At 40.3% G+C, this 13,012-nt stretch overlaps 1 protein-coding gene across 3 annotated transcripts in view; it reads right to left on the bottom strand.

The window, feature by feature from the left end:
- Positions 1-13,012, bottom strand: part of crocc2 (ciliary rootlet coiled-coil, rootletin family member 2) — a 356,976-nt gene that overhangs the window by 299,669 nt on the left and 44,295 nt on the right. For all 3 annotated transcript variants that reach the window (XM_059950227.1, XM_059950236.1, XM_059950243.1), the window contains exon 3: positions 8,587-8,732. In XM_059950227.1, the coding sequence (XP_059806210.1) occupies positions 8,587-8,732 (146 nt within the window). The remainder of the gene's footprint in view (positions 1-8,586; positions 8,733-13,012) is intronic.

Here is a 13,012-nt window from a genome sequence, read left to right as displayed (position 1 = left end):
GCAGAGACAATTTACTAGGATGTTACCTGGGTTTCAGCAATTAAGTTACAGAGAAAGGTTGAACAAGTTAGGTCTCTATTCATTGGAGCGTAGAAGGTTGAGGGGGGATTTGATCGAGGTATTTATAATTTTGAGAGGGATAGATAGAGTTGACGTGAACAGGCTGTTTCCATTGAGAGTAGGAGAGATTCAAACTAGAGGACATGATTTGAGAGTTAGGGGGCAGAAGTTTAAGGGAAACACGAGGGGGTATTTCTTTACTCAAAGAGTGATAGCTGTGTGGAATGAGCTTCCTGTAGAAGTAGTAGAGGCCAGTTCAGTTGTGTCATTTAAGGTAAAATTGGATAGGTATATGGACAGGAAAGGAGTGGAGGGTTATGGGCTGAGTGCGGGTAGGTGGGACTAGGTGAGATTAAGGGTTCGGCATGGACTAGGAGGGCCAAGATGGTCTGTTTCCGTGCTGTGATTGTTATATGTTATATGGTTATTAAAGACACTCACTATCCAGAACATGCCCTCTTCATCTTATTATCTTTGGGAAGGAGGTACAGGAGCTGAAGACCCACACTCAATATTTTAACAGGCAAACACAAGGAAGTCTGCAGATGCTGGAAATTCAAGCAACACACTCAAAATGCTGGTGGAACGCAGCAGGCCAGGCAGCATCTATAGGGAGAAGCACTCTCAATGCTTCAGGCTGAGACCCTTCGTCAAGACTAACTGAAAGGAAAGATACTGACAAACAGTTAGTTCGTCAGGACTAACTGAAAGTAGGAGGGGGAGGGGAAAATGCAAAATGATAGGAGAAGACCAGAGGGGTTGGGGTGAAGCTGAGAGCCGGAAAGGTGATTGGCAAAAGGGATACAGAGCTAGAGAAGGGAAAGGATCATGGGATGGGAGGCCTAGGGAGAAAGAAAGGGGGAGGGGAGCACCAGAGGGGATGGAGAACATGCAGAGTGATGGGCAGAAAGAGAGAAAAAAAAGGAGGAGGAGGGAAAAAAGCTAACTATATCAGGGATGGGGTAACAAGGGGAGGAGGGGCATTAACAGAAGTTAGAGAAGTCAATGTTCATACCATCAGGTTGGAGGCTACCCAGCCGGTATATAAGGTGTTGTTCCTCCAACCTGAGTGATGGGGGTGGGGGGAGATAAATGGACAAGGGAGTCGCGGAAAGCAGAAAGAGTGGGGGAGGGAAAGATGTGCTTGTTAGGGGGATCCCGTTGGAGGTGGTGTAAGTTACGGAGAATTATATGTTGGACCCAGAGGCTGGTGGGGTGGTGCTCCCCTCCCCCTTTCTTTCTCCCTAGGCCTTCCGTCCCATGATCCTTTCCCTTCTCTAGCTCTGTATCCCTTTTGCCAATCACCTTTCCAGCTCTCAGCTTCATCCCACCCCCTCCTGTCTTTCCCTATCATTTTGCATTTTCCCCTCCCCCTCCTACTTCCAAATCTCTTACTATCTTTCCTTTCAGTTAGTCCTGACGAAGGGTTTCGGCCCAAAACTTCGACAATGCTTTTCCCTTTAGATGTTGCCTGGCCTGCTGTGTTCCACCAGCATTTTGTGTGTGTTGTGCAATATTTTAGCAACAGCTTCTTCCGCTCCGCCATCAGCTCTCTGAATGTTTCTTGAATGTACGGACACTACTTCATTACTCATCTTTTGCATTATTTGTTTTTTTGGCACTTACAATAATTTCATGTCTTGCACTAAATTGCTGCCACAAAACAACAAATTTCACAAAGTATGTTAGGGATAGTAAACCTGATTCTGATTCTCATTTATCTAATCACTTTTGTGCCAATTCACCAAAACCCTTAATTTTCCAATCTTTCGAAATTATATCTACCTTTGTAATTACTATCTAACTCCACACCCCTGCTGTAGGATGATTTAAAAGCTCTTCTCTTTGACCAGTTGTTTGCCTCATCCTTCCCGTCTGTTGACCACCCCACTGTGAACACTGAGCCAGAGACCCACCTTCAATCCTAATCTCAGATGCTATACGGTGAAGTTTACATGTTCTCCAGTGACTGCGTGTTTTGCCTCCCACATCCCAAACTTGTGCAGGCTGGTAGGTTAATCAGCCATTGGAAATTGCCCCAGGTGTGTAAGTGGAATCTGGAGGGAGTTGAGGACTTTGTGGAAAAAAATAAGTTTCAAGGAAAATTAATGGGCAAGAGGATTGTTCTGTGAGCCTGCATAGACCCAATGGGGAATTTGGACCACAGTGTTCATATTCAAAATGATGAGTAATGTTTGCTGTCTGTTGTCGAATTTACTAGATGAGGCAACACATCTTTCAGAGATTGCAAAAATTTGTGGTATTATAGAAACAAAAGAAAATCTGCAGATGGCTGGAAATCCTAGCAACACATACAAAGTGCTGGAGGAACTCAGCTGGCTGGGCAGCATCTATGAAAAAAAAGTACAGTCGATGTTTCAGTCCAAGACTCTTCAGCAGGACTAGAGAAAAAAAGATGAGGAGTAGAGTTAAAAGGTCGAGGGGAGGGAAGGAAGTAACAAAAGGTGTTAGGTGATACTGGGAGAGGGAGGAACGAAGTAAAGAGCTGGGAAGTTGATTGGTGAAAGAGATACAGGGCTGGAGTTGGGGGAGCCTGATAGGAGAGAACAGAAGGCCATGGAAGAAAGAGAGGAGGGAGGAGAACCAGAGGGAGGCGATGGACAGGCAGGAGAGGGAAAGGGGATGGGGAATGTTGAAGTGGAGTGCGTTACCAGAAGTTTGAGAAATCAATGTTCATGCCATCAGGTTGGAGGCTACCCAAACAGAATATAAAGTGTTGTTCCTCCAACCTGAGGGTGAATTCATCGCGACAGTACAGGAGGCCATGGAATGTCATATTGGAATGGGAAAGGGAAGTGGAATTAAAATGGGTGGCCACTGGGAGATCCCCCTTCTTCTGGGGAACGGAGTGTAGTTGCTTGGCAAAACAGAATTTCCAATCTATGCTGGGTCTCACTGATATACAGACCACACCAAGAGCACCAGACCTAGTATAGGACCCCAACAGACTCAAGATGAAGTGTCACCTCAGCTGGAAGAAATGTTTGGGGCCCTAAATGGTAGTGAGGGAGGAGGTGTAGGGGTAGATATAATACTTGTTCTGCTTGCAAGGATAAGTGCCAGGAGGGAGACCCAATGAGGAGGGTTGAATAGACAAGACAGTCGCATAGGGAGTGATCCCTGCCGAAAGCAGAAAGTGGGGGCAAAGGAAAGATGTGTTTGGTGGTGGGATCCTGTTGGAGATGGCAGAAGTTCCAGAGAATTATGTGCTGGGCATGGAGGCTGGTGGAGTGGTAGGTGAGGACAAGAGGAACCCTATCCCTGGTAAGGTGGTGGGAGGATGGGGCAAGATCAGACATGTGTGAAATGGAAGAGATGAGATTGAGGGCAACATTGACAGTGGAGGACGGGAAGCCTCTTTCTTTGAAAGAGGAGGACATCTCCTTCAGTCTAAAATGGAAAGCCTCATCCTGAGAGCAGATGCGGCAGAGAAGGAGGAATTGAGAGAAGTAGATGGCGGTTTTACAAGTAACAGGGTGGGAAAGTGTTTAGTCCAGGTAGCTGTGAGAATCAGTGGGTATTATAAATGACACCAATATGTACACTGTCTCCAGAGATACAGTGAGATTGAGATTGAAAAAGGTGGTGGGGGGTGGGGGGAAGGAGTTGGAAATGGACCAGGTAAATTTGAGGACAAGAGTAGAAGTTGGAGGCAAAGTTGATGAAGTCAATGAGCTCGCCATGGGTGCAGGAAGCAGCACTAACGCAGTTATCAGTGTAGCATTGGAAAAGTGGGGGAATGGATACCAGTGCATCCTCGGAACAGAGTGTTTCACATAGCCGGCAAAAAGGCAGGCTTAGATGGGAAACACGCGACACCTTTTGCTTGAAGGAAGTGGGAGGAGCCAAAGGAGAAATTATTACAGGAGTTTGTTCTTTGTTTCAAACTATTTAGATATGTCAGCCTTGAGGATACTAAGGAGTAAGACTGCTGAGTGAATACTGCCCTCTGCTGGCAACATCTAGGACCTACATTGAATAATTTTGCATCAAGGTTTGCTGCCACAGCTTGGATAGCTTTTAACCTCTGTGATGTAATTAAACAACACATGGAAGAGGAATGCAGACTATTCAGAGATAAAGGTTTTTAAAAAGACCTTTGAAAGAGATGAACCAAGGTAGAAAGGTAATGGGGCTAACTTTCAGTGCAAGAGAATCAAAATCAGTCTTTATATCATCAGCATATGTTGTGAAATGTGTTGTCTTTGCAGCAGCAGTACAATGCAATACATAATAATAGAAAAAAATCCTTGAATTGCAGTAAGTATATACATTTAATTAGTTAATTTAAATAAGTACTGCAAAAATAAAAAATAAAACGTAGTGAAGTAATGTTCCTTAGCTCAATGTCCTTTCTGGAGTTGAATGGCAGAGAGGAAGAAGCTGTTCCTGAATCGAGTGTGTCCCTCATAGTCTGAGAGTAGAGCAATGGGCTAAGCTCACATCCTTGAGGTGCACCAGTGCTGATTGTCAGCAAGATGGAGATGTTTCTGATCCACACAGATTGTGGGTCTTCTGATTAGGAAGTCATTTCATTTTCAATCTTTTTTATTGATTTTTTTAAAAAAAATGAACAGATACAAATCAGAGGAGAAGTTATATCAAATACAAAATGCAATAAATGTACAAACAATGAAAGAGATGTATGCTGTCAAAGTCATGTAAATGTAAAATTAAGCTATTGTGTATAAACAAAGAACCATAACTCTTCTTGGCAATTCATACAAAAAAAAGACTGGATTTTTTTTATAAAACTCCCCCCAAAAAAAACTAAACTAAAATAAAAAAGAGACTGGGCAGTCCATTTGAGGATAAAAAGGATAAAATCACAAAAAAAAGAAAACATCCTTCTGGTCAGCTCTGAATCTTCGCAGATTAAGAGGGAAAAAAGAGAACAAAAAGAAAGAGTTTTTACCTGAAAAAAAAGAAAAAAAAAGATCATATGAAAATATTGAATTAAAGGTCGCCAGGTTTGCTCAAATTTAAAAGATGTATCAAATGTCTGGCTTCTAATTTTCTCCAAACTTAAACAGGACATAATGGAGGAGAGCCAAAGAAAAACCGTAGGCAGATTAGAATCCTTCCAGTATAACAAGATAGCTCTCCTGGCCAATAAAGTTGAAGAGGCTATCACATGTTGAGCAGAAACAGGAACACTTCTTGCTTCCTTTTGAATAATCCAAAGATTGCCGTAAGTGAATTAGGTTGTAAGTCTACACCTATGACTTTTGATAACATTCTAAAAACATCCCTCCAAAAATTATTTAACTTTGCACAGGACCAAAACGTATGAATTAGAGTAGCCACCTCAGCGTCACATCTGTCACAGGTGGGACTTATATTAGAAAAAATATGCGCTAGTTTGTCTTTTGATGTGCCCTGTGCACTATCTTAAACTGAATTAGGGAGTGACATGTGCAGACAGATGAATTATTAACTAAATAATAAATTTTATTCCATTGATCATCTGAAAGTGAATCCTGAGGTTCCATTTCCCAAGCACATTTAACCTTATCATTGGGTATCATATGTGCATTTATTAACTATTTATATATAATGGCTATCAATCATTTTTGAAATGGTTTAAGCTGAAAAATAGCATGTATCATATTTGGTAAATGAACAAGTGGATAATTCGGTAAAAAAATCACATAAAAAATTCCTAACTTGTAAGTATCTAAAATAATGTGCATTAGATATATCATATTTATCCACTAGCTGTGAAAAAGACATTAAACAGTCCTCTAAAAACAAATCTAAAAAAGTTTTTATTCCCTTAGTTCTCCATCTTAAAAAAGCCTTATCCAGAGTTGATGGTTTAAAGAAAAAGTTAAAATAGATATTACTAGAGAGTACAAAGTTACTTAAATCAAAAAATCTGCAAAACTAAAACCAAATTTTTAACGTATGTTTAACAATAGGACTAAGACCTTGTCTACCTATCCTGGAGAACAACAAAGGAAGAGGAGCTCTTAGTAAAGAAGCTAAAGAAAACCCCCTTACTGAATTCTCCTCCACATGTAACCATGAAGGACAATCCTGGTTATCTATACCATGAATCCAAAAGGTGACATAACAAATATTAATTGCCCAATAATAAAATCTAAAGTTTGGTAACACCAGTCCTCCCTCTTTTTTTGATTTTTGCAATAAAGATTTATTCACTCTGGAGCTTTTATTATTCCAAATGTATGACAGGATCATGGAATCTATTCTATCAAAAAACATTTTTGGGACAAAGGATGGAACCACTTGAAATGTATATAAACATTTCAGTAAAATTACCATTTTTATAGCATTTATTCAACCAATTAATGGCATCGACATAGGTGACAATTTGGAAAATGTTTGTTGTGTATATTCAATTAGAGGAAGGAAATTATATTTATATAGGTCTTTAAAATTTTTAGTAATTTTAATACCAAGGTAATTAAAATAATTTTTAGCAATATTAAAATGTATTTGATCATAATAATCAGAGTAATTATTAATAGGAAATAATTCACTTTTATGTAAGTTTAGTTTATATCCAGAAAAAATACTAAATTCAGTAAATATGGATAACATAAAGGGAATAGATTTCCTAGGGTCTGAAATGTAAACAAATAAATCATCCTCATATAACAAAACCTTATGTAATTTATCCCCTCTCTTAATACCCTGTACAGAATTAGAATCACTAAGAGCAAGAGCAAGTGGTTCTGAAACCAAATTAAATAATAAAGGACTGAGAGGACAATCCTGACGGGTTCCACTATATAATCTAAAATAAGGAGACTTTTGATTATTAGTTATAATCGCAGCCACTGGGGCAGTGAGATTGCATCTGCCATAAACCTATTGTGATGATAAGCAATTTGCAGTAGATCTAGGTCCTTGCTGAGACAGGAATAACCAGCCTCACAAGGCACTTAATTACCATGGATGTGAGTGCTACTGGATGATAGTCGTTAAGGCCGCTCACCCTGCTCTTCTTGAGCATTGTTGCCCTTTTGGACCAGGTGAGAGCTTCCAACTGTAGCAGGAGACCACAGCTGCTAGAATCAGGAGCAATGCACAAAATGCTGTAAAATTTCAGATGAACAGGCAGCATCGGGTACCGAGTGATCCAAGCATCTTACGTGTTGCCGCAGATAGAGTTGAAGCATGGGGGCCTGAAAGAGCAGGTGACATGCATTGCTGCCGAACTACAGAAGGGAGACCAAGGTAGGGTTTATGAATGTCAGTTTGGTCTTTGAATAACACTGGGTAAAGGTTAGGTTGATAAAACATGGAGATTGATCTTGGCAAGAAGATAGAAGACAGTCTTTACTCAGGCTGGAAATACTCTGTGCTGGAACAGTAAGTATAATGGAGTTCCAGAATAATTCAACCAGGATGTGTTGAGGCACAAATAATACAGAATGCTTGTCAAAGTTTCAGAAGAGTTGTTCAGTCGCTCAATCCTCTATGTGAACAAAATAACTTTAGTTTCAGCAACAGTAAGTGTGTTATCTCTTCACACCACTGCAGCTAGGATATAGTATCTAATGAAGCACGACAGTGGAAACCTAGGAAATGTAGATTTGTTCTCATATCTTGGGCGCCACCTCTTGACAAATGTGGACATTGATGATGAAGATCAGCACTGCCTTCAGACCACCAGTAGGCAATTGAGGAAAAATTAGCTGAAGAGCTAAAGCTCAGACCTGGCAGAAAACTCGTGGTCTACCAAATAGCAAATTACAATGATCCCTACTCTTTTATGTGCTTCTGATACTTGGCATGCATCTCAAGCCACTGGAAAATCCCATGTGTTGTCTCTGTAAAAACCTCCAAATTCACTGAAAGAGTAAGTGAGATCAGTGTCCTCCCCTCTGACTAACATTCCCCATCCCCAGTATTGAGCTCTCAGTTACACTCAGGCTGGTCACATCACTCCATGGCCAACACCAAAGTCTTAAAACACTCATTCCCTTCTGAGTTCTGTTATGGGAGGAGGTTGACAAAAATACTTATGGCTGCGCTCCAAGTGTTCTTAAAGAAATATAATTCCTACTGATTGCTAGGAACCTCTTGTCAATAAGAATTACAAATGGAGAAAGAACAGTTGGGATAGTATTGGGAACCTCTTGAGCCCTACATAAGTAGCAGAAAGAGTGGACTGCCTCACAGAATACCCATCTGCTGACCAACATATTTGGCCAACTCCTGCTTCACCTATTGCAGATCTAGAGTTCCGATATAGGACTCATATCACCGCAGAACCCAGAGAACCTGAAACAATTCATTTGTAGTCATGAGGGATTGCTCAAGTAAGAAGAAAATTATCCACTGCATCAAAAATGAAATTTCTCAGCAGGTGTAACTGCCACTGTGAAAGGTGTCAGCTTAAACATTTATCATGTTATCAAAATTGATAATAGTAGGTGTAGATGCCACTGAAAGTAAACACTGCAGCTCTCATTTACTGGATGCTGGCTCCAAGCCGCTCCTACATATCAAATTACATCAGATTCTACTTACTCGCTCGTTGACTGCGCGGAACTTGATAACCAGCTCATCGTGCTCGGCATGGCTCTGTGCCAATTGGTCTTCCATGCGAGATAGCTCCTCCTTCAGCAGATAGTTCTCTCTCTGAAGACTGGTCACTGAACTCATGCCTTGTTGAACTGTGTAACAATTAAGTTGAAGAACCTGAATTTATATCACCAAGTCTGTGCTGAGCAGTTTTCTATCTATTATTGGTAGATAGTAATAATAACATAGTGCTTGCTTGTTAATTAGTTTTCTTATGCATTTTCTACATCGCTACAGATAGAAAAAAAAAACAAATCAAAATGAAGAACATTAATACAGTGCAAAAGTAAACATACAATAATATAATACAAAAAAAAGATAATTGAGAAAGCACCCAAATTGAAGACATGTAAAATTAGTATCCTCCCCAAGCCCCGCAACAAAAAAAACTCCAGACCAACCACAACACAATATAGAGAATACAAATCAGGACATTCAAACCCCCAAAACTGTAAATACACTCACAAACAGAAGATAATAATGCCTACTACCAAAAAAAAAAGGAGCTGAAAGCAAGGGACTGAAAAAAAAACCTTAGTTAAGAGGAAGGTTATGAAAGTACTCAATAAAAGGTCCCCAGACCTTATGGAACTTTATATCCAAATTAAGAACTGAATAATGAATTTTTTCAAGGTCTAAGCAGGACATAATATCATTAAGCCATTGAGCATGCGTGGGCGGGGCAACATCTCTCCATCTAAGGAGGATTAAACGTCTAGCCAGGAGAGAGGCAAAAGATAATATTCGACACTTAGTTGAACTCAGACGTAAATCTGTCTCACCCCAGAAACCGAACAAAGCAATTAAAGGGTTAGGTTCTAGGTGGTGATTCAGAATATAAGATAAAGTTATGAAGACATCTTTCCAAAATTTCTCCAAGCTAGAACAGAACCAGTACATATGAATAAGAGAGGCCTCACCCCTTTTGCATTTATCACAAAGAGGACTAATATTAAGGTAAAATCGAGATAGTTTAGATTTAGACATATGGGCTCTATGAACAATCTTAAACTGTAAAAGGCAATGGCGAGCACAAAGAAAGGTTGAATTAACCGATTTGAGAATCGAGTCCCAAGTCTCATCAGATAAGGAGATATTTAAATCATGCTCCCAAGCCATTCTAATTTTATCCGCAGGGGCACGCCGTAAGAATGCTAATTTATCACGAATAAATGATATTAAACCTTTACCCAGTAGATTAATAGAAAGAAATAAATCCATAACATTTTCCTCAGGCATTTCAGGGAAGTTAGGAATTAAAAGATTAATAAAGTGTATAATTTGGAGATATCTAAAATAAATGAGCATTAGGCAGATTGAACTTAGCAGAGAGCTGTTGAAAAGATGTGAAGCGATTATCAATAAAAAGATCTTCAAAATGTCTAATGCCCTTCCTATTCCAATCATGGAATGTTGAATCATACATAGTAGGTAAAAAAAAAAGTGATTATGTAAGATAGGGCTAGAAAAGGAAAAACCATAGAAACCATAACATTTCCTAAACTGTGCCCATATACGCAAAGTGTGTCTAACAATTAATCTGGACAAACTACTAGGGAGTACAGAGCCAAGAAGTGCAAAAATAGATAAATCATTAGTGGAACTCAACTCCATTGCCACCCAATTAGGGCACTCGGGTTGGCCATGGAAAAAAGACCAAAAGGTAGCACAACGTATATTGGCTGCCCAATAATATAAACAAAAGTTAGGTAAAGCCATGCTACCCTCTTTTTTAGATTTTTGGAGATAAACTTTATTAATTCTAGAACGCTTATTCTTCCACAGATATGACAAAATAATAGAGTCTAAGGAATCAGAAAAAGATGTGCTTGCTTGTTAATAATAATCCAAAGAACATATTCAAATCCTAAAGTTGAAATCAAGGTGAAATGCAAATATTCCACTGGTAAAGAAACATCCATTCATACTTGGCCTGTTTCAGTTCTACACTAACACATTTGAACCTTAATTTCTCACCAAATGACCTAGCAAGCCTTGAAAGTCCATATGAAGCAATTTTTGAAACACCTCAGTTGACAAGTACTATCACTAACATATGGGTTGCAGCAAATTATCACCATCGTTGCAAAGACAACCAGATTGCCCAACCCTCGATCCTTTGAGAAACCAAAGACTAGTGAGCTTGGTATCAGTAGGGGGAACATGGTAAAATCTATATCAAAGAAGACATAGCTAGTCATTGAGAAAGGATTAATGTATTCAAACCAAGGAAGTATGATTTTATGAAAGGGAAAGCATTTTTGACATATTTTCTCAACTTCTCCAAAAGTGTAACACATATTACATAGAAGATAGAAGATAGAAAACATACAGCACAATACAGACCCTTTGGCCCATAAAACTGCCGAACATGTCCATACCTTAGAAATGCCTAGGTTTACCCATAGCCCTCTATTTTTCCAAGCTCCCTGTAGCCATCCAGGAGTCTCTTAAAAGAACCTATCATTTCCACCTCCACCACTGCCGCTGGCAGCCCATTCCACACACTCATTCTCTGCGTAAAAAAACTCCATTTGACATCTCCTCTGTACCTACTTCCCAGCACCTTAAAACTATGCCCTCTCATGCTAGCCATTTCAGCCCTGGGGAAAAGTCTCTGACCAGCCACACAATCAATGCCTCTAATTATCTTGTACACCTCTATCAGGTTACTTCTCATCCTCCATTGCTCCAAGGAGAAAACACCACATTCACTCAACCTATTCTCATAAGGCATGCTCCCCAATCCAGGAAACATCCTTGTAAATCTCCGCTGCACCCTTTCTATGGTTTCCACATCCTTCCTGTAGTGGGGCAATCAGAATTGAGCACAGTACTCTGAGTGGATCTGACCAGGGTCCTATATAGCTGCAACATTACCTCTCAGCTCCTAAATTCAATCCCATGATTAATGAAGGCCAATACACCATGCACCTTCTTAACCACAGAGTCAACCTGCATAGCAGCTTTGAGCTTCCTATGGACTCTGACCCCAAGATCCCTCTGATCCTCCACACTTCCAAGGTCTCACCATGAATACTATATTCTGCCATCATATTTGACCTATCAAAATGAACCACCTCACACTTATCTGGGTTGAACTCCATATGCTACTTTTCAGCCCAGTTTTGCATCCTATCAATGTCCCATTGTAACCACTGATAGCTCTCCACACTATCCACAACACCCCCAACCTTTGTTATCCAGGTCATTTATAAAAATCACAAAGAGTAGGGGTCCCAGAACACATCCCAGAGCCACATCACTGGTCACCGGCCTTCATGCAGAATATGACCTGTCTACAACCATTCTTTGCCATCTGTGGGCAAGCCAGTTCTGGATCCACAAAGCAATGTCCCCTTGGATCCCATGCCTCCTTCCTTTCTCAATAAGCCTGGCATGGGGTACCTTACCAAATGCTTTGCTAAAATCTATATACACTATATCTACAACTCTACCTTCATCAATGTGTTTAGTCACATCCTCAAAAAATTCAGTCAGGCTCGTAAGGCACGACCTGCCTGTGACAAAGCCTAATCGTATTATGCCTCTCCAAATGTTCATAAATCCTGCCTCTCAGGATCTTCTCCATCAACTTACCAACCACTGAAGTAAGGCTTACTAGCCTATAATTTCCCGGGCTATCTCTACTCCCTTTCTTGAATAAGGCAACAACATTCACAACCCTCCAAACCTCCAGAACCTCTCTGTCCCCATTGATAATGCAAAGATCATCGCCAGAGGCTCAGCAATCTCCTCCCTCGCCTCCCACAGCAGCCTGGGGTACATCTCATCCGGTCCCAACAAATTACCAACTTGATGCTTTCCAAAAGCACATCCTCTTTCTTAATATCTACATTCTCAACTTTTCAGTCCACTGCAAGTCATCCCTACAATCGCCAAGATCCTTTTCTGTAGTGAATGCTGAAATATTCATTAAGTACCTCCGCTATTTCCTCCGGTTCCATACACACTTTTCTACAGTCACACTTGATTGGTCCTATTCTCTCATGTCTTATCCTCTTGCTCTTCACATACTTGTAGAGAGAAACCTGTAGATGTAATGTATTTGGATTTCCTAAAAGTTTGGTGCACAAGGTAAGCCCTGATAGTATTGGCAAAGTGTTTTTATGTGAAATGAAGACATAGAGAACGGAATGGGAATAATTGTAATGACATAACCAGTAGTGTGGCCCAGGAATCAGTTCCTTCCCCCTCACTGTTGATGACCCAAAGGAGGAGGTAGAATGCTAGTATCTAGGTTTGCTGATGATATAGAAATAGGTGAGCAGATACGGTGCATTGAAGACATTTGGACTCTGCATCAGGAAACAGCCGAGTTGAGTGGCTGGTTAAAAACTTAGCAAATAGT

The sequence above is a fragment of the Hypanus sabinus genome, chromosome 2 (assembly GCF_030144855.1).
Source record: "Hypanus sabinus isolate sHypSab1 chromosome 2, sHypSab1.hap1, whole genome shotgun sequence".
Taxonomy (NCBI): domain Eukaryota; kingdom Metazoa; phylum Chordata; class Chondrichthyes; order Myliobatiformes; family Dasyatidae; genus Hypanus; species Hypanus sabinus.
Note: the sequence above shows the minus strand (reverse complement) of the source record. Positions and strands in the feature narration are given on the sequence as shown.